A 23,178-nucleotide genomic window follows, 5' to 3' on the forward strand; every position below is an offset into this window, starting at 1 on the left:
TTTCACTTTTACAGAATATTTTTCATATGTTAATAGTTGATTTTTATCGTTATCTGTGTCATTCCATTTATTTTAAACAATACCTGTGTCATTCGTTTAGGGGAGCTCACATTGATGTACGTAATAAGAAGGGGAACACTCCATTGTGGCTAGCAGCAAATGGCGGACACCTTGATGTGGTTCAGTTACTAGTACAAGCAGGTGCAGATGTGGATGCAGCAGACAACCGCAAGATAACTCCTCTGATGGCAGCATTTAGGAAGGTAGAAGTCTTTCATCCTCATTCACTTGGATGTTTTTCAACTTTTCTGGATATGTATAGTTTAGTGATTACTAAAGACTCTCATTTTAGGATTTAGCGGTAGTGATGAAAGCAGTAAAATAATAAGTAAATAATCACTCATGGCAACACTGAAAGGTAGACACAGGTATCCCAGAAAAACCATTAATATTACCCATATTGATAAGCTAAGTAAACTTTTAAAAAGTAGTTCTAAGTAGTATTTCCAAAATCTAGTTGCAATCTTAATCTTTCACACAAAATGTAAATCCAATTAAAAGTAACTAATTACTTATGGATGAATGTTTTCTTGTATTAGCACAGCAGGGAAAAAATTAACTTAAATTGGTTTTATTTTTAATCATTTGCTTTAATTACTAGGAACAAGAGAATTATATAATGAAAACCCAGCCACCAATATTTTGAAATGCCTGAAAATCAAATGAACTACATTCAGAAGTAGAAATAAATTTTGTGAAAAGAGAAACTTTGTTTCTCTTCCTATAATGCATAGCACAGAGTGATTTAATAGTTTGGTTGGTCTCTTAAATTCAGCTTTAATTTGTTACCAGGAAAACTGGATTACTGTTCAGTGTTTAAAATTCAAGTTTTGTCATTTTGAGACAGGTAGGTAAAATCCCTTGGTAGGTTCCAAATTATTTTGTTGTATTGAAGATTTTAATATATAAATTGCAAGAAATCATATTTCTTCTTTTTTTTCTTATTATTCTCTCTGTGCTTTGTACCACCTTGTCCCTAGGTATTCTAGACTACCTAGACACTGAATCTCTTGTTATTTCCTCTTTTTTTCTCTTTCTCTTCCTCTTTCTCACTACCTCTTCTCCAAGCAAGGTAACATATCATTCATCTTCCTAACCACTCCACTATGTTAGTATCCTCTTCCAGAACTTTTTCCTCCCTTCAGTCTCTGTCATCCTTTGAAACCCAATCTTAGTTTGTTAGTCAAAGCCAACATAATCTGGTGCCCTTAGAGCTCATCCCCTATTTTGAATTTCTGATGTGGAGTCTTCTCCTTGCTTGGTCTTTTGTTTGTTACCGTCTCTTACGTCACCATTGTTCTCATCTCAGAAATACCCATATTCTTCATTATTTTTCCAGACTTATTCATTCTTTGTGTATCGTTTAAATCTCCCATTCTACAAAAACACTTCCAATCCTATTTGAGCTCACAGCAGGACATTTAATCCTCTAAACATTGTAGAAGTTCTACAATCTGTTATTTTTATCATTCATTTTGACAAAAATTATCTTGTTACTACTGTATCACGCATGTCTTCTCTTTCCAAATAGACTTAATTCCTTAAGAACAGTGTTTATCTTTTATATTCTTTTGTATTCATCCCATTATTTATTTATTTTTTAGTATCTACCATGTGTTACTGTAATGGTTGGCCTATTACATTGTACAGAGTACATCAGTTGCACTTTTTTTTGTTTGTTTGTTTTTAAAGAAATACATGATTTAATAAGAGGAAGTAAGATCCACATGCAAAGTCAGGTAACTGTGAGGTGTCCCATATAATTTAAATACCATAGAAGTGTTGGCAAGTTATCAAGAAATGATGTAAATGGCATTGAACTATTCATTAAAAGATAGGAATAGGAATAGTTTAAAAAGATGTAGATGAAAAGGAAGAGATAGGGAAATATACTAAATATAAACAGTCTGTTTATCAAAACTAGCTAATTCATAGGAATTGTGTTCAGAGAGCAATAGTATAGATTGGAGAAAGAGTCTCTTGAGTCCTGGTCTAAAAGTTTTGAGCTTTACTTAGTGAACTGGGTTACAGTGAATAATATAATCGTAGCTCATGCTTTAGGAAAGTGTATCTTATTTCTTTTGTACTACTAGTATAGTGTTATGCTTTTAGTTTTTATCTGAAAGAACAAAATTGTTATTTCTATTCTTTCAGGGCTTAGAATTGAAATAGGATGCTCACTTATGAATTAGCTAGAAACAAATGAATTTTTTTTTTTTTTCTTTCAGACATATCCCCATTTCTTCATACTAATTTTTGGCTTGTTGGCTTTTCATTCAGTGTTGTTTAGAATTTTAGATCAGGTTATTCTGTACTCTTTCGGAGGGGTGGGATGAGAATGAACAGTGTAGATTTAACTTATCAGAACCAAAGTTTGTCTCTTTTTCATTTACAGTGCAAATGATATCTAAGACTTTATTTTGTGGCACTGATGTCAAAGTACTCTTAATTAAGACAAGACTATAGATTTACTGAATCCTGTTAAGACTCTGTTTTCAATCTGATATTGGTATCTGTTTTTTAGGGTCATGTGAAGGTGGTGCGCTACTTAGTCAAAGAAGTCAATCAGTTTCCATCAGATTCTGAATGTATGAGATACATAGCAACCATCACTGATAAGGTAATAAGAGTGATTAAGTTCATCCCAGTATATGAGCTAGGGATCTCATTTGGTTTTTTTGTAAGTGTGTGTGTGTGTGTGTGTGTGTGTGTGTGTGTATCTCACACTAAGAAAAAAGTCTTAGTCTAAGCAATAATGTGTGGTATGTAATAGTTTTCATTTATCTAGTATTTGGGAATGCAGTATTGTATTTAAAAGGTGCTTCAGATTATTCAGTTACCTAATGAAGCAATAAAACATTCTCTAAGACCTAACTAAAACTGAGCATAGTACTTTTTATAGTCATGGGCAAGGAAACTTTATGTTTTCGATATAATATAAAAGTTGGAGTAATTATCAGCTTAAGAATGAATTGGCTAGGATTTTTGCCGAAAAAGTAGAGAAAGTGAAATAAATCCTATTAGAGATCTAATTGAGATGTTCCCCTGGTGATGTTTTAATTTGGGGTTTATACTAACATTTGACTAAAATCCTAAGACATGTGTCTGAAAATGCAAAGAGGTCAATAAATCTAAAAATGTCTTTCTCAGCAGTCATTACATAATAGTGATCACTTTTTTTTCATGAGTTTTATTTAACATAGCTAATTCATGGTCTCGCCCGCCTGTACATTTCTCTATGATAATTAACATTCCTGGATACCACTGTTTCTTATTTTTTGTGGGATTTTTTTGGAGGGGTGGGGAGATTAAAAATAAGGCTTTCGTTGAATAGGGAAATAGCCCTTTCCTGTTAAATAGTATGTCCCAAGAATGAAATCACTGAGAAAAGTATGTAAGTACCCATGTCTATGATTTCTTTAAGTGTGATTCTTGCACAGGAAATTGTAGCAACAAAGCTTAAATATTTGAAACAGTTCCCGTCAATTAAGTTCTTTAATTTTTTAAACCCATCTTCTTTGTTGACGTTGACCTTTCCCTTCAGCCCATTAACCAGCTGGCATAAATTATTGAAGCTGTGTTTGCTATATGACTTCTTACATTGAAATTTTAGGAATGAGTAATTTTAGTTTCCAAAATACCAGTCACATGGATGTTATTTTGAAGGACAGTAGAGGCTCTTTGCTTGTGTAACTTAAAAAACATATACCATTTAGATTATGGTTTTGTTTTTACCCTTTTTTGCCCTACCACTGATGTTTATTGCTCATGTTCATTCAGGTACCTTAATTAAATATCTTTGTGTTTTCAGGAGTCTCTCTAAATGTGAATTGTGTTTTGAGGCTGCAAATATCTTAATTTTTTATTTTAGGAGATGCTGAAGAAGTGTCATCTTTGTATGGAATCAATAGTACAAGCCAAAGATAGACAGGCTGCTGAAGCAAACAAAAATGCCAGCATTTTATTAGAAGAGTTAGACTTGGAAAAGGTAATGATAACCTTTACATGTGAAAAATACCAACTTTTTTCCTTTTCCTTCTCCCTAATTTGTAATCTGTTATCTTTTATTTTTCTTTCATTTTGTCTTTTGTTTTTGGTTTAAATTATGTACATGTTTTTCCCTCAGGTTTGGTTCAAATTGAATTATGACTATCTTCAATATCATTAAAAGAATTTTCTTTGTAATCAAATTAACTAAATTTTATTATAGGAATTGAATTCATCTGGAAGTCAGAAAACCTAGCCTCTAATAATCAAGTTGAGTCTTAACGAATGAATGATCTCTTAATCCCCATCCAAATTGATCTTTCACTGATCCTACACCTTGTAATTTGTTGCCAGCAGCTTTATCAGAGTACCAAATGCATTACCAACACATAACCAACCAGTGAGTTACAGCCACTTGGTAGAATGTTTAATGAGTTCATTTTTTAAATGGATGATTTCTTTTGTACTTTTCTCTTTCAGGCAGAACAACATCATTCCCACCTATTCTCACGGGCAGTAAAATACTCCAAACAACATTTGGTTTTGACAGTCCCATAGTTCCTTCTTTCTCCCCCTTCCTGTCAATAACTCTGCATTCTGGAATGTAATGCAAATAGTAATCACAGCAAGAAAAGAGTTGGTTGACATTGAATATTATGGAATACATATTCTGCCATATTTCATCTTTTTTAAAAAGGTTAAAAATGCTTCAAATTTAATATTACTGTTTAAATTTATAAAGGATATAGAGTGATAATTTTAATCTTTTTGATTTGAGTCAGCTCCTTTTTTATTATACTTGCTGACTTTGTTAAATTGTGTATTTCAACTTACATAAACAAAATATGAATTATTCTCAACATTTTATTCTAATTTATTTATTTTTTTTAAGTTTATTTATTTTGAGAGAGAGACTGTGCATGCACGAGCAGGGAGAGGCAGAGAGAGAGCGGGAGAGAGAGAGAATCCTAAGCAGGCTCTGTGCTGTTACCACAGAGCTGGACTCAGGGCTCAGTCTCACAAACTGTGAGGCCATGACCTGAGCTAAAACCAAGAGCCAGATGCTTAACTGACTGAGCCACCCAGGCACCCCCATTTTGTTCTAATTTAAATGTGAAAATACGCTATTATTTTTCAGAAAATATACTTAATACTGGAGGTTCTTCATTTTTTAAACTCTGGTTTAATTTCTGATCAAACAAATTCACTTTTTTGGTCATTTTGAAATTTTAATTTTTTTTTTAATGTTTATTTATTTTTGAGAGAGAGAAAGAGACACAGAGTGTGAGCAGGGGAGGGCCAGAGAGAGGGAGACACAGAATCACACCCAGAGCCCACCGGGGCTCGAACTCATGAACCGCGAGATCATGACCTGAGCCGAAGTCGGAGGCTTAACCGACTGAGCCACCCAGGCGCCCCATCCATTTTGAAATTTTAAAACAACATGAGCACATTGAGAGGTAGATAGTTATTATAACTATTACTTGACCTGTTTTCATATTCAGTTTTATCTAATATTTAATGCCTCTTAAATACCGAACAAAATAATAGGGCCAATTTGTATGATAAAATGTATTATTTTGGTCTTCTCACTAAAAAAAAGTATTACTCCCTTCCTCTTACAGACGGAGAAATTAAATCTATGGAAGTTAAATAACTTGATTAAGCTAGGGTAGGATTCGAACCCAGTTTTTTCCTTCCAGATTCCCAGGGTCCCACTCATTCCTTAACTGACCATAACATACCTCTTAGTTCTTTTTAGTTCTTTCTTCCCAAAGTATTATAATATCCTGTTTTTGCATTACTCTCCTATTTTTGCACTAGAATTCTTCTGTTTCTAAGTTATATTATGATACTTACTGTTTCTTTTTGCATTTTTATCAAATCTAGAAAACATCCTTTCTACAACTGAGACATAAAAATCTGTTTTTAAATAAAATCTTTAATTTCTTCATGCCTTTGGTACTTACACATTACATTAAATACATCTAGGGACTTAGTGCATACCTGTAGATTATAGAGACAGGAGACCATTTATAGGAGATATCTTTTTAAAGATACCTGTTCTCAGTCAACTTCAGGTTTTTTTTCTTTATTACAATAATGTGTTCAATTTAAACTGAAATATGCATAAAGAAAAACATGTCACCATTGTAAGATAACTAAAGCTAAAAACCTGGCATGGTAACAAAGTCTGCACCTCTGCAATTACTTACAAAGTCTTTTAAGACTGTATGTGATATGCCCACCTATAATATTTCTTACACCTCTGATCTTATTTTTTTATTACTTTTGGTCACTTGGCTCCATCCATACAGACCATCCTCTTCTGCTCTTCCTGTGACTTCTGCCTTGAATGTCCCTTCATTTGCCTCTTATTTTAGTCTCCCTTCCACAAACACTCTTGCTACTTTTCTTCCCTTCTTTATTTTCACTCTGTAACGTTTGAAATGTATTTTATTTAGTTATCTTATTGGCCTCTCTCTACCACTACAATGTATGCATCACAGAATGGTGCGTGGCATGTCATAGGCACTCAATAAATATTTCTTGAGCGAATGAATATTCACACATACGGAGATGGTGATACTTTTTATGAAAAAGGGTCATGTGAACGCATTGCTCTAATACTTCCTTTTTCCTCTCTCAGTAATTGATGGATATTGTCAGTTGTTAGTGATTTAAATAACTGTAGAATATATGCCATAGTAAGTTTGTTGCCAGTTTTTTGTCACTACAGGTAATGTTACTATAAAATCCTTATACATATTTCCTTATATTTTGGTGCTTTTATTTTTATAAAGTTTCTTCACTTGGGTCAATATATTTTAAATTTGATATACTTCCAAAATATTTTCCTACTGTTATCAGCAACACAGGTGTCATTTTCTTGATTTCTTTCCAACATTTCTTAACCTTGATGTTCCAAGAGCCTCAGATTTAAAGTAAGTCAAAAGGAACTGCTTTCAAATGTCACTGCATATTTTTCCATAATATTAAAACTCAAACTAATAAATAATTCTTAATCGTAAGTTAATTAGATGTAAATTGATTCTGCTGCATGCACTGATACTTTATAAACAATTTTGAATGGGGGCGGTGTAGAGATAAAATTCTAGATTACACAGGAGGTACGTCTCTCCTACGCCAGTATTTCTGTTTGAAAAATTATCAGATTGGTATCTGATAGGGTTTGGTTCACTTTTTTCACTTATTATTTATGTCTGGGAAAATACCTTTTTCTTTTTTTATTCTTTTGCCTTTTGAGACACAGTATATTCTGGCTCCACCATTTCTGATTTAAGAACATCTTGGAGTTGGTCTTGTCTGGTCCACGTTGAATGTTCTATATAGGTAATTTATTGCTTGTATAATAGTGCTTCTCTGATCAACCTTTCTAATTTGAAAATTTTGGTTAATAGGTTTGTAAAAACTGCTGCTGAAAATACTGCCCATTATATTTATCAGATTCTCTTATCCTTGTTCAGTGAACATATATTTACTCAGCATTTATTATGTGGAAGAGTCCCTGCTTTGGAGCAGTTTAGCTGGTCAAACTGAGGACTTCTCTTGCAGTTAATTGCTTGCTCTCTTAGGAAATTAACAACTAGGTTATACTCATGGCTATTGGTATCCTAGTGGATACTGTTGATCTGCATTTTTGATATATTTCTTTCACCCTTGCACTTTATTACTTATTGTTTCTCCCCCTATCTTTTTCCTTATAAACTTGCATTACCTATGTAGGGTGTAGTTTTACAATATTCCTGTTAGATATTTTCCATTGGGCTTTTTTGCCTATACCTGAAGCTTTTAATATGCCCATCCCATAATCTTAATTTTATACATTTCATTCTGTGATTATCTTTTCAGCTTTACTCCCTCTAGAATTCTACCTCCAACAATCCTGACAACCCTGCATACCAAAAAATTTAGGATTCACTTCTACCACCCTTCACTGTTCTTTACTCTTTCTTTTATTTCACTCCCACCTGTAGCCTAGTAACTAAATGTGTAGGAAAAAAACATTCACTTGATGACGAATTTTACTTTAAATGGGTGACAGTGAACCCTTTAATGCTACCTAATATACTGTGTTTCCCTAATTTCATTCATTCTCCCACTTATCAAGACCACTATTACTTTCTCTCCTTTATCCTCACTTCCAATACATCTGCTCCTTTATCTTCAACTAATGACCTTACATTTTACAGTGAGAAAACTGAGCATCAAAAGTAAACTGTCAGACTTTTCCCCACCCATTTCCCCATCCACCAATTTCTACCCATATTCTTCCTCCCAGTTACTAAATAAACTTTTTTGTAACCAGCCCCATCTGTTGAACTAGATCTGGTCACCCTTACTCAAAAACATTGTGGCAATTTTTTTCTCTTTGTCCTATATCATTTTTCCTCTTCTTGTGGATCATTCTCATCTTCATACAAGCTTATTTCTCCAGTCTCAAAAAACCTTTTGATTCCTCCACTCCCTGTCTCCAGTTTTCAGCTACAAACTCATCCCTTTGCTTCCCTTTGCAGCCAAACAATAACAGCAAACTCATCTATTTTGGCTCTTTCCAGTTCTTCCTTCGTTTTGAACGTACTCCTGTCAGGCTCGCACTCTCACAACTCCACCAAAACTATGCTTTTATGGTCTCCAGTGACTTTCATGTAGCCAAACCCAGTGCTCAGTGCTCTATCCTCATCTCATGGAGCCTAATAATACCTGACCTACTTCTTCACTTGACCTCCATTGCACTACACACTCTTGGTTTTTCTCTTACCTCCCTGGATGTTCCTTCTGTGTCTTCTTTGCTACTTCCTCCTCTTTTCCTCTCTTAGTTGGCAAGCCCCTTGGCTCATTACATTATCATCTTTTTCCACTGGTTACCTCATCCTGCTTCTTAAATTTAAATAAATAACAGCTGATCCCAAAAATATATCTTTAGCACAGATATCTTCCCTAAACTCGTCTCATCTCCTGCTAGTTACTCAACATGTCCATTTGGATACCAATTAGACATCTCATACTTGTTTCCAATGTCAACTCCTAATCTTTGCCCACCCTAGAGCCACAACTCTGTCTTGGAACTGCTTATGCTAAAAGCCTTGAGGTCATTATTGATTCCTCTCTATCCTCCATTGTCTTAGAAAATCTTGTTACCTTTGCCTTATAACTGTATCTAGAATCCTAGTCTCTTTTCATCACTTCTCACCCTGGTTCAAGTCATTAATATCATCTCTTACCTGTATTACCCAGTAGTTATTTAACTGACCTCCCTGATTCCCATTGCTCAGCAGTCTATTCTCCATCCTCTTAAATCATTTAAATCAAATCTGACACTCTTGCTCAAAACGCTACAGCACTATTTCAGACTAAAAGATAAAGTCTTTGAGACACCAAGGTGATCAGACAGACCCTCTGATATTCTGTTGCAAAGTCATTTTTCTACTATTTTCAACCACAGGGGCCTGCTTGAACATACAGCTTATGTATTGGCTGTTCTCTTTGCCTGAAATATTTCAAATCTTTTAGATATTCACTTAAACTTTACCTTTGTGAGACTTAACACTGATTACCTATTTAAAATCAAACCCCCTTACCCGTCCCCATATACATACTTCTCTTCCCCTTCTCCAGTATTATACATTGTACTTAATACCTTTTTGAAAATTAACATATTGTCATCTATGTGCCCTCCCCCAACTAAATGTTAGTTTTATAAGCTTCATGAGGGTAGGGATATTTTGTCTGGTTTACTGACTAGTCCTAAAAGATTAGAACCATGCTTAGTATATAGCAGATTATCAATAGATTTTCCTTGGATCCTTCCCTTCCCTTCCCTTGAATACTCCTTGATCTCTTTTTCTGTTATTGGTGTCAGTACCTATGAGTCAGTAATGAAATCTTGATATCACTTTCAGCTGCTCACTTACCCTTGCTTCCTGTTCACTACATCCATCAAATGAATTCATGTAGTAAATTAACTTAATCCAGCACCTGGCACATTTAAACCCTCTACATATCATCATCACCTTTAACTAAGCTTTGTCAGTCTCTGTTTCTTCCTTTCCTCTCAGTTATCACTCCTGATACCTGAAGTATCGCAGTAGGCTTAATAGTCTCCCTATATAAATAAATAGTTTTGCCTCCGTCACCTTTTGCCTTCATTTTAGTCTTTCTCCTTTCCAATGTAACTTTTCCACAGTTTCCATAGTTTTCTAATACATAGGTGGAATTGCGTTACACCCTTCTCAAAAACTTTCTGTCTGTCTTAGTTGTCTGCTTGGGGAAATCAAACATTCAGGTCCTCCTAGCTTACTCCTCCAGGCTCATCACTCGCTGTGGTTTTCTACTGCTCACATAACTTGTTCACTTTCATATATCCAAATTTGCAGATGGTTTCTCTTTAGTCTGGACTACTTCTTCTTCAGTTCTTAAATTTTTACCTTAAAAAGCTTAACTCTCAGATATCACTTTGTTTCCTAAACCTCAATTAGAAATCACCAGTTAGTAGTGCCCTTTCCTTTTCCACAATAAGTTTATTCTACAACTTGACTCTTTTCTTCAAAGCCTCTACCCTTCCCCCGCATATACTGAAAAACATACAGCAGTTCCCCAGTAAGTGAAGTGAGGTGCAGGTTTGTACCTTGTGAGAAAATAGAGGATGTAGGCTGAATTTCTAACCCTGTTTTCTGTACCTCCAGACTTTCTTAAGTCTTCATGGCTTATTCTGTTTTCATCTGTTCTCTTTGGGACCTTGCATCAGTTGTTACCACCTCCCCCATACTTTTTTATCTTTAGTGTCTACTGTTTAACTCCTACCCTCTGCCTGCAACTTAAGGTAATTATTATAATGAAACTTTACCTCAAATTTAGCATTTTGTTTTCCAGATATTTTAAGAGAATGATCTATGTCTTGTTCACTCTACTTTTTAAATTTTTTTAATAATTTTTTTAATGTTTACTTATATTTGGGAAAGAGAGAGAAAGCACAAGTTGGGGTGGGGCAGACAGAGAGGGAGACATAGAATCCGAAGCAGGCTCCAGGCTCTGAGCTGTCAGCACAGAGACCGACGCAGGGCTCGAACTCATGAACCGCGAGATCATGACCTGAGCCGAGGTCGGATGCCTAACCAACTGAGCCACCCTGGCACCCTCTACTTTTAAAATTTTTAATCCTCAGAACCACTTACCTACTCCCTCACTACTGCAATGAACTAACTATATATAGCAGGGTTACCAGTGGCATCTCAACTGCCAAATCCTATTACTTATTTTCAGTTCTTATTGATACTTGTGATACTTACCAATGTTGATTACCTTCCTTCATAAAACTCTTCTCACTGAAGCCATTTTTCTCTTGATTGTCTTCCTCTGCCTGATTATGCCTTCCTAAAGTCTCATTTGCTCTTCCTTTTAAATATTGGATATCCCATATATATATATATATATATATATATATATGTATATATATATATATATACACATACATATATATATACATACATACACACACACACACACACATACACATAAATACATATTCATATAGTTAATAACTTTTTCCCTTTGGTGATCCACTAGTTTCATATACCTCCTGCAAACTTATGATGCCTCTTAATACATATGTATCTATCTTATCTAATTCTGCTTAATTTTTTAGAGCTTCATGCCTTTATTGGTTCTTTCACAGCCATAGTCTGAGATCTGTCCTTCAGAAAGAGTTTCCCTAGGACCTCTGAATTTGTGCCCCACTTTTTAGTGAGTCGAAAGGGTTAGTAGAATCTATGAGATTATCAAAATACTAGATAATACTTAGAATTTATAAGATGTAGAAACGAGTAAATACCTTGCCTTTAGGGCTGAACTCTACTGTGAGTCTGATAATCTAGACTTACTGTTGTCAAAGGCTAGACATACTTTTGTCAAAGGGCCAGTCTCCACTGACTGAATTCTGTAAGCCCTAAGGGCACTTGCATACCCAAGACCCAGCTACACCTACAAACTAGTCTACCTCAGCCCATCACCCCTACCCACATCTAGGCCAAATAGGTTTAGATGACTGCTTTCTGATTTAAAGCTCTCTATTCTTTTTTTTTTTTAATTTTTTTTTTTTAACGTTTTATTTATTTTTGAGACAGGGAGAGACAGAACATGAACAGGGGAGGGTCAGAGAGTGGGAGACACAGAATCTGAAACAGGCTCCAGGCTCTGAGCTGTCAGCACAGAGCCCGACGCAGGGTTCCAACTCACGGACTGCGAGATCATGACCTGAGCCGAAGTCGGCCGCTTAACCGACTGAGCCACCCAGGCGCCCCTAAAGTTTTCTATTCTTAAGGTAGTTCTTTCCCCCTTGATACCAGTCACAATGATCTCCTACCACTAGACAAATAAAAAATCCAGCAAAACCAAAAATCCATCCTTGGCTTAACCAGTGGGTTTCGCTTGTCATTTTGATCTCTCATAAGCCTTTCTCAAGGCTTTTCTGTACATACAGCCATGACACAGATAAAGTATGTTTTATTATTCCTAATTCTGAATTGGAGAGTTTTAATATATTTTTAAAATTTTTTTTAATGTTTATTTTTGAGAGTGAGAGCGCAGAAGAGGCTTAATACATATTTATGGAAACGGTTGCTTTGAAAAGTTTTTTTGGCACATCCTTCACGCCACTTTCTACTCCTCCTTTTCCTCTTTAACTTAAGCTTATCTGACAAAGTCAGCTAGGCAGGCTAACCTCACTAGAGTTCAGCGGGGAGAATGCACGTTTTCCCAAGGGCAGGCAGCTAGCTCCATTAAAGCAAGGATTCAGTGAGCAGAGTCACACATGCTTACTTCTTTCTTTCAGACTCTCCAGTCAGATACTATTCCTCCTCCCATGTAATGATCTAAGGAATGAAGGTCAGCAATTTTTTCTTTCCAGTCCTTCGGCAAGGTCAAAAGCTCCTCTTTCACTTGTCTTCAGACTGAAGTTTGTGTGCTTCTGGAGGCCTAGCAAAACTTTCTAGGGCTACCATGCAGACAACTTTTGTATCTTTAACTTCCATTTGTATTCTTTCCTGAAGTCCCTCTACCTGAGAAAGTAGCAGTGTTCTACAGAGTCTCCTTAATTATTTCCCTTTTCAGGAGCAAAAGATTTCTCTTCACCAGAGAGAATGTAATTATGGTGCACTGCCCCAGGGTGTAAAAACTTTCAAGGTGGGCAGAAACTTTCAGTTACCTAACAGACATAATTTGAAATGACAGTAAAGTCCAGCAAAAGCAAAAACCTTAAAAAATTTAACAAAAATGAAATGATTTGTCTTTTGGGCTTATATTTGAGCTCTGGTTTCATTAGTTAGTATATTGTGACATTTTCCATAAATTGAGTGTCATTGTTTTGACACATATATTTAAATGTACACATAATACACAAAACACTAGATTATGGGCAGGGAGTACACAGTTTGAAAACATCTTTTAGAGGACAAGGAAAGAAAACAGATTGAAGATGATTTTCTCACTTTATGAATCAAAGAGGAAAATTTAATTGTTAATGTCACTTATTAAGAGATGTTATACTTTTATTCTTACTCATTGTTTTGACTATGAAAGTAACACCATTAAGTGCCCACTTTCACAAATAGAAACAGGGTACAGTTATATAAAATAAAATTGAAAGCCACCATCTTTCTGCCACCCCTCCTCCAGGCTCACTTTAGAGTAGTCATTAGCTTTCATTTGTATCCTCTTTGCCTTTTTCTCTATTTCTACAAACAGAGCCACATAACAGGTTCCCTTCCCAGTAAGTGAGATCATTGGACTGCCATGTGCATTCTTTTCTTCTAACCAGTGTAATTTGGGAGCATATTACCAAGTATAGAACACTTAAAAAAATTGTTTTCACGTTTTTTTTATTTTGAGAAAATGTGCAAGCAGGGGAGGGGCCGAGAGAGGGGGAGAGAGATTCCCAAGCAGGCTTGGTGCTGATATAGCATAGAGCCCAATGCGGGGCTTAAACCCGTGAACCATGAGATCATGACGTGAGGCAAAATCAAGAGTCAAACACTTAACTGACTGAGACACCCAGCTGCCCCATTAATGGCTGCCTAGTATTTTGTGAATGTGTACTGTTGTTAATTTATTCCCCCCCATTCTTGGCATTGATGGATTTACCTTGTTTCCATTTATTGCCACTATAATCAGCTCTGCAATAGAAATTATTTTTTCACTATGGTTATTTTATAGAATAAATTCTTTGGATAAGCAGTTTGTAATTTTAACAGGAGGCTTTTGAATTACCTTTCCTAAAATACAACTATTTATACCCACAGCAGTATAGGAAGGAACTCATTTTCCCAAACTTGTGTTGATCCATGATACCTTTTTTAATTTTGCAAAATTAATGAATAAAACGTGGTAACTTATTATTTTAATTTACATTTTTTAGTGATTGTGAAAGCTATGTATCTGTCATTTATCCATTTTAAAATTAGATTATCTTATTAATTTGATCTTGACATTTAAAAATATTACTTTCTCTTTACAGCGATTCGACTATAATCTTGATTAAACAGTAAATTGAACTAGATGACTTTGAATTTTATGGTATTCTAGTTCTCTTATGATAAAATGACATTGTGTGACAACTTTTTTTACAAAGTAAATCTGTTTTATTTATCCTTTAATAGTTAAGAGAAGAAAGCCGGAGGCTGGCCTTGGCTGCCAAAAGAGAAAAGAGAAAGGAGAAGAGACGAAAGAAAAAGGAAGAGCAAAGAAGAAAACTAGAAGAAATCGAAGCCAAAAATAAAGAGAACTTTGAACTCCAAGCTGCTCAAGAAAAAGAAAAGCATAAAGTTGAAGGTATTTTCTCTAACTTACCATCTAATTTGATTTATGTAATACATTGTATTCAAAATGATATTTCCTTAAATATCAATAACTTAAGGTAAAAGTAGATTTCTGTCATTAGCCCTTAAGTATTGTGTGCTGTTTTCATTTATTGACTTCTCCCTAGCTTTTTATTGTGAAGAATTTCAGAGCTACAAATTGAAAGAATGATAAAATGAACACCTGAGTACCTTCTACCTAGATATTAAAAATAAACATTTTACCACATTTGCTTTATTTTTTTTCTTTCTAAACATATGTGTATATTTTTTCTAAGCTATCTGAATGTAAGTTGCAAACATCTTGACATTGTACCTATAAAACTTCAACACTTATCCTAGGGATGACATTTGCTTACATAATCACAATACCATTTATTATACCTACAAAATTAAGTGTAATTCCATAATATTGATAATCCTAAACATATTTAGAATTTTCTCAAACTGAGGGAATTATTTTAACTGGATTCTAACGAAAAGATTATTTGATATTGAAAATATTGTGAGGAGAAACCACTGCCAGTAAGCCACCAAATATATACGTAGTGTGTGTGTGTTGTGTGTGTGTGTGTGTGTGTGTGTGTGTGTCTAATTTCTCTCTCCTCCAGCCTTTTATTTTGAAAAATTTCAAACTACAGAAAAGTTTATGGATTAGTATGATGAACACCTGTATGTCACCTAGATTCTTATAATATTTTTGGCACATTAGTTCAATTTGTTTTTTTTCCTTTCTTTTTGAATAGATTACATGTAAACTGGGCACCCCATGCAGAATCATCACTAAATACTTGAATATGTATTTCCCAGAAAAAGAACATTATTTTATATAACCACAATAACATTATTATACCTGAGAAATTTAATAATTATATAATATGTGATATACAGTAATTATTCACATTTCCCAAATTGTCCCCTAAATATTTTTTATAACTGCCTACTATGTATTGTTTAGGACTTAGCACAGAGAGGAGATCAATCATATCTGTTTCATTACTAATGAATGCTGGAATGATTGATGACTTTACATCTAATTGTCATCTAATAGTCGCAAAGTAACTCCTGATTTTATTGTTCTTCAAGTGCTTAAAGCTAAATATATTCTGTGGGGCTCCTTGGTGGGTCAGTCAGTTAAGCGTCCAACTTTGGCTCAGATCATGGTCTCACGGTTTGCGGGTTCAAGCCCCGCATCAGTCTCTGTGTTGACAGCTCAGAGCCTGGATCCTGCTTTGGATTCTGTGTCTCCCTCTCTGCCCTTCCCTGGCTCGTGCTGTTCTCTCTCTCAAAAGTAAATAAACATTTAAAAAAAGAAAAAAAAAGCTAAATATATTTTGAATCACTTAGAACTGTCTAACTTGGTATTACTACTTTTACAGATGAGCCTGAAGTCTTGACAGAGCCTCCAAGTGCCACAACCACTACTACCATAGGTATATCTGCAACCTGGACAACTTTGGCAGGTTCCCATGGTAAAAGAAATAATACCATAACCACAACCAGTTCAAAGAGGAAAAACAGGAAAAATAAAATTACTCCAGAAAATGTTCAGATTATATTTGATGATCCACTACCAATCTCATATAGTCAGCCAGAGAAGGTAAATGGAGAGTCCAAGAGCAGCAGTACCAGCGAGAGTGGGGACAGTGATAACATGAGGATTTCCAGCTGCAGTGATGAAAGTAGTAACAGCAACAGCAGCCGAAAGAGTGACAATCATTCACCTGCTGTGGTGACTACCACGATGACCAGCAAGAAGCAGCCATCAGTTCTGGTTACATTTCCAAAAGAGGAGAGAAAATCTGTTTCTGGAAAGGCTTCAATAAAGTAAGTCCCAATTTTCACTTTTATTATTTATAGTATCATCATGAAATGCTTTGTTGCTGAATTTTTTAGTAAAGCAAGCAAATTAATTGGCAAAATAAGGGTTTGTCTTTGTGCTAAAGAAGTCACAGTTTCATTTTAATTGAAGAATAAGCTATTTTTTAAGTTTTGTGTTATTGAAAGATAAAATTATTTTTACTATGTAACTTCTTTATTTTAGTTGTTAAATTTAGCCCATGAAAAGTATTGACTATGGTTTCTCAGGGGTTATTACTGTAATTCATCTCTGCTAATTTTGACCTCATGATAATATCTTCTTAAAAATTGTTCATATCATGCTACGTATTGAAAAGTGAAAAATAAGTTCTTCATTTGTTTACCATACTTATTCCAAAATAAAAGAATAAAATTATGTAATAGATTGCCTCTATTATTTAAAACTCTATATTCTGTATTTAATGTATTTTTCCCCTCTGTTAAAGATTGTCAGAGACTATCAATGAAGTGACCAGTAATTCTCTGTCTACTTGCACAAAATCTGGTCCGTCTCCCCTTTCCTCTCCAAATGGGAAGTTAACAGTAGCAAGTCCTAAGCGTGGACAAAAGAGGGAAGAAGGATGGAAGGAAGTTGTAAGAAGGTGAGTGACTGTTCCTTGTTTTTCTCATTCTTTACATGTGAGATGTTGTTTACCTTACAGTTAGATTCCTCCAACTATTCCAAAGGTTGCAAAGAAAATGGTGGCCCTAGGCTGAATCTGAATCTAGCCAACAGAGATAGCCTATACCGTACTGTAGATGAGAAAAACAATTGGATATAAATGCTTTTAAAATTAGGAGATTTTACATTAAAAAGTTACATAATTGCAGTATCTGCTTGACCCTAGGTATTTGCTGTCTGGTAGAAAACTAATGTAAATACTTTAAGGTGATAAATTGTGTTTCGAGTACTCAACTTGGTAATCTCAGAGCCCAGTATGTGGTATCTTTTACATACTTGTAAGTATTTGAAGAATGAATAAGTATTGGTTTTAAACTATTGCTGTTTGTAAACCACAGGATATCTTTATTTTAAGAATTTTAGGACTAAAATATTTGTTTATAGTTTGCTTGAAATTTTTAATGTTATGTATATTAAACAAGTAAAACAGTATCCCAGAAACTAAAAGGTCATAAGATCCCACAGAGGATGTATTGTAAATCTTTGATAACCTATTTTAAAGAACTTCCCACAAATTCCAACAAAAAATTAAAGTTTTGAGTATTTGAACTAAGAGCTGTGATGAACCAAACTTATTCCTATTAATCCCACAATGCACTGTATAGTTTTTTTTTCATATTTTTGACCAAAGCCTCCCCACACCACCATCTCTATCTTCATCTCTGTCTCTCTCACAATCGTGCACATCGCACACGCACTCATTCACATACACACACTTCTTTTGTACTAACCAAAATCACAACATTAGAGTACTGTCTATACAAAAGTATGGTAACTCAGTTTTTCTCCATGTATTTTATATTGTGGTATACTAAGAAATTCTTAACTAATTTGAAAGTAATGATCACTGACTTATTATTATTCCCCTCAAAGGAATTATTAAGTAACTTAGTTATGTATATAAAAGTACAGGGGTCATACCTTACCTTTTAAAAAATACAACATTTTAATTTAATATCTAATCTACCATTCTAAATAAATAATTTGCTTCTTCAATAAAGCATGGTTGGCTCATCTTCTGATGCCTCTAAAATACTACAAGGTAACAATGCATTTTTAATATCATCCTTTCAGTTATATACTAGAGAATAAAAAGAATGTGAGTCAAACACCCAGAAGTGCCCACAAGAAGCGTTACTTGTTTCTTCAGGCTGGATTAGGTGCCCCAACCAGTGTATCTTCATGATACCTTATTGGAGCACTCATGGCATGATGTTCTTTTCCTACTTGGTATCTACATAGTCAGTCTATGTGGGCAGGAACCTATGTCTGTCTTATTTGCCATTAGTATTTGCACTAACACAGTGCATGTCTACATAGTATGTACTTTATAGATTTTAACAAATGATGAAAGTCAAAAAACCAAACCATCTTTGGTAATGAGATGAGAAGCTATGATAAAAGCGCTTGCTTACATGACCTCTCTCATTTTTTCTCTCTCCTGTCACTTAGTTGTCTTTTATCACCTAGAGTAAGAATAGATAGAAGAGGCTAACTCAACAATAATCTATTCTGTGTTTACAGAAATGTATTTTAGTAATCCTCTCTCCTCAATATTTTAATCATAACCACTGATATTAGTGATATATCTTAATTTACCTTTGCAACTTTTAAACAGGTCAAAGAAAGTATCTGTTCCATCAACTGTGATATCCAGAGTGATTGGAAGAGGAGGCTGTAATATTAATGCCATTCGGGAGTTCACTGGTGCACACATAGATATTGATAAGCAGAAAGACAAGACAGGAGACCGGATAATAACCATAAGGCAAAACTTTGTCTCTTTTGTTTTCTCCCTTTGTGTTTTACTGCATTATACTTTAATGACATACAAGCATTTGAGTTTTCACTGGAACTTTGTGTTTAATAGCATACTTTTTTTAAATGGGAATTTGATTAGTGTTTGAGAAGAAAACCTTTACAGTTTTTTTCTCTAATTCATATGCTCTTGTGAAATATTTCAAAGGGCTCTAAAGAATTTTTCTTTTGTGAGTGTGTGACAGAGGCTTAGATAATCTTTTCCTTACATAAACTGTTCTTACAACATCCTTAAAATTTTATTCTGAGACTTTTTAAGAAGGAATAGGTTTCTTACCCATTTTAAGCAGTAGGTTTCCCTTTTGCCCTTAAATTAACTTTTGAGATTTATTATTCTGAGGTTGTATCCTTAGACTATGAGGTCAGTAATAGATTTAACTCTGAAATGGGTATTTGTCTTACACTGAAGATGTCTGTACCTTAATCCCCTTTAAATAAAGATAGGATATTCTAAGAAATGATAAGTTTGGTTATGAAAGGCAGGTGCCCCTTAGGAGCTGATAGTTATATAGTCTACCTTTAAGGGAGGCAATTAGCCATCTCTATTTTGTATTTATTCTCCTATCTTGTTTTTCCCTTTCCTGGGATAGGTGGGTAGTCCCAACCTGCTTTATCTAGACAAGAGGGAAGCAGATACCTTCTATGAGTAATTTCCCCCTTAAGGTTTCCATAAGGCTTTCCTTGCAATCAAATGTTTTCCTGAAGATTTAACACTAGGGTTTGACCTGATGCCCATTGTTGGCCCTGTCAGGATTCCTCTCTCCTTCTGAGACATCTTTTCAGAGGAAGTATGAGAATCATTCTAATAGAGTTTAGTCAGAGGTGGGGGTCATAGATGGGGTCATCTTAGGTACCGGGACTTAAAATAAAACTCTATTTTTTTACTCAGTTTTTTTTGTTGTTGTTCTTTGTTTACTTATATTGCTTTTAACATTGACCAACTGTTTAATTATAGTGTTATGGATTACATAGGCTTTTAAGTGCAGTGGTTTTTCTAACTGTAATGCATTTTACGATGGGAAAATGACTTCTTAGTCTAAGGAAACAATAGCAAAATGCATTTTTGAAAAGTCGTTTACTATTCCTTTGAAAACTATAATGGCATACCAGGCCAGTTTATTGCTCTGTTTGCAGAATACCTCAAGAATAGTCAGAAAATTGCTGCCTAACCTTTGTTATTTGTTCTCTGTATGTATATGTACACTCACACAAATGAATTTAGGCTATACCTATTAAAAAGGAGGGGAAATTGGACCTAACTTTTTCTTCTTGGTCAACTTACAGGGGTGGCACTGAATCAACAAGACAGGCAACTCAGTTGATCAATGCTCTGATCAAGGATCCAGACAAAGAAATTGATGAACTTATTCCAAAGAATCGTTTGAAAAGCTCCTCAGCAAATTCCAAAATAGGGTCATCAGCACCTACCACCACTGCTGCTAACAGTTCCTTAATGGGAATTAAAATGACGACTGTAGCTCTGTCATCAACATCTCAAACTGCCACAGCACTCACGGTGCCTGCAATTTCTTCTGCATCTACTCATAAAACCATTAAGAACCCAGTGAATAATGTGAGGCCTGGTTTTCCAGTTTCTCTTCCATTAGCATATCCTCCTCCACAGTTTGCACATGCTTTGCTTGCTGCTCAGACTTTCCAGCAGATCCGTCCACCAAGGTTGCCCATGACCCACTTTGGAGGTACTTTTCCACCAGCTCAATCCACTTGGGGTCCTTTTCCTGTCAGGCCTTTGAGCCCTGCCAGAGCTACTAACTCGCCTAAGCCTCACATGGTGCCTCGCCATAGCAATCAGAATAGCAGTGGTTCTCAGGTGAATTCAGCAGGTTCTTTAACTTCAAGTCCAACAACTACAACCAGTTCATCAGCTTCAACGGTGCCTGGTACATCTACAAATGGCAGTCCAAGTTCACCTTCTGTCAGAAGGCAGCTTTTTGTCACAGTTGTGAAGACATCCAATGCCACCACCACAACAGTCACAACCACAGCAAGCAACAACAGCACTGCACCCACAAATGCCACATATCCTATGCCTACTGCCAAAGAACACTACCCAGTATCATCCCCATCTTCCCCATCACCACCAGCCCAGTCAGGAGGGGTTTCTAGAAACAGCCCTTTGGATTGTGGAACAGCATCTCCAAATAAAGGGGCATCTTCCTCTGAACAGGAAGCAGGTAGTCCACCAGTAGTAGAAACAGCAAACAGTAGACTTTCAAACAGCAGCAGCTCTTCTGGGAGTTCATCAGTTCATTCTACTCAGCAACAACCTCCGGGATCTGTTTCTCAGGAGCCAAGACCACCTCTTCAGCAGTCTCAGGTTCCTCCCCCGGAAGTTAGAATGACTGTTCCTCCTTTAGCAACAACAAGTTCTGCTCCAGTGGCGGTGCCTTCTACTGCCCCAGTGACTTACCCTCTGCCTCAGACACAAATGGGATGCTCCCAGCCTGCTCCTAAAATGGAAACCCCTGCTATTAGACCACCCTCTCATGGCACAACGGCCCCTCACAAGAATCCAGCTCCAGTGCAGAGTTCATCTGTTGCAGTCCTAAGTGTCAATCACATTAAAAGACCTCACAGTGTTCCCTCTTCTGTCCAGCTACCTTCAACCTTAAGTACACAAAGTGCTTGTCAAAATTCAGTACATCCAGCAAATAAGCCTATTGCTCCCAATTTCAGCGCCCCCTTACCATTTGGGCCCTTTAGCACATTGTTCGAAAACAGCCCTACTTCTGCTCATGCCTTCTGGGGAGGATCTGTTGTTTCATCTCAGTCAACGCCAGAATCTATGCTATCAGGAAAATCCTCATATTTGCCAAATTCAGATCCTTTACATCAGTCTGATACTTCCAAAGCTCCAGGTTTTAGACCACCATTACAGAGACCCGCTCCAAGTCCCTCAGGTGAGTTTGTATTTTCTAACATTCTGCAGCTGTTCCTTTATACAAGTGATAGGAAAACTCTTGGTCATTTTCTAATATTTTTATTCCATGAATGGGCCAGATAGAGATTGTTGTATTTAGTTCACTCAAATGCTGTTTTGAGTATTAGATGTGTTGAGTATGGGTTTTTATATTTTAATTATTATTTTTTTTAAGTTTTTTATTTATTTTGAGAGAGACAGAAACAGCGCAAGTGGGGAAGGGGCAGAGAGAGAGAGAAAGAGAGAGAATGAATCCCAGGCAGGCTCTGTGCTGGCAGCGCGGGGCTCGAACCCACAAAACCTTGAGATTATGACCTGAGCTGAAACCAAGACTAAGACGCTCAACCGACTGAGCCACACAGGTGCTCCAAGTATGACGTTTTTTAAAAAAGTCTTTTTAGAAGCCACAGTGGACTTTATCTTGAATTTCCCACAGATAATTTTCGTCAGATATATTTTTCTCTCTCAGAATAAAGCAGTCTTTTTTGTTTTAATAAGTTAAAATTAAAAAAGGTTTATTTCAAAAAGTAATAAAGCTTTTTAAAATTTGATTTCATTTCTGTCTTTTTTGTTTTTAAAATAATGAGAAAAACAGGGGCATCTGGGTGGCTCAGTCAGTTGAGCGTCTCACTTTGGCTCAGGTCATGATCTCACCATCCATGCATCTGGCTCTGTGCTGACAGCTCGGAGCCTGGAGCCTGTTTCAGATTCTGTGTCTCCCTCTCTCTCTGTCCCTCCCCCACTCATGCTCTGTCTCTTTCTCAAAAATAAATAAATATAAAAAAAAGAAAATAAAAAAAATGAGAAAAACACAGAGCCACATAGTTTTAATAAGGTAGCCCCTAATCGTATGTGCTCTTCAAATTAAAATTGAATAAAATTAGAAATTCCTCTTGGTCAAACTAGCCGTTTATTGAAAACTGTATAAAACTGACATACATCACTGTGTAGGTTTAAGG

General features: G+C 35.7%; 1 protein-coding gene across 8 annotated transcripts in view; it reads left to right on the forward strand.

Annotated features, from left to right (window-relative positions):
- The window catches only part of ANKRD17 (ankyrin repeat domain 17), a 162,840-nt gene that overhangs the window by 124,499 nt on the left and 15,163 nt on the right, over positions 1-23,178 (forward strand). For all 8 annotated transcript variants that reach the window (XM_027058172.2, XM_027058173.2, XM_027058176.2 and 5 more), the window contains 8 exons: positions 101-263; positions 2,585-2,680; positions 3,932-4,048; positions 14,721-14,892; positions 16,298-16,745; positions 17,225-17,380; positions 19,079-19,228; positions 20,563-22,199. In XM_027058172.2, coding sequence (XP_026913973.1) covers positions 101-263; positions 2,585-2,680; positions 3,932-4,048; positions 14,721-14,892; positions 16,298-16,745; positions 17,225-17,380; positions 19,079-19,228; positions 20,563-22,199 — 2,939 coding nt within the window. The remainder of the gene's footprint in view (positions 1-100; positions 264-2,584; positions 2,681-3,931; positions 4,049-14,720; positions 14,893-16,297; positions 16,746-17,224; positions 17,381-19,078; positions 19,229-20,562; positions 22,200-23,178) is intronic.

The sequence above is a fragment of the Acinonyx jubatus genome, chromosome B1 (assembly GCF_027475565.1).
Source record: "Acinonyx jubatus isolate Ajub_Pintada_27869175 chromosome B1, VMU_Ajub_asm_v1.0, whole genome shotgun sequence".
Classification (NCBI taxonomy): domain Eukaryota; kingdom Metazoa; phylum Chordata; class Mammalia; order Carnivora; family Felidae; genus Acinonyx; species Acinonyx jubatus.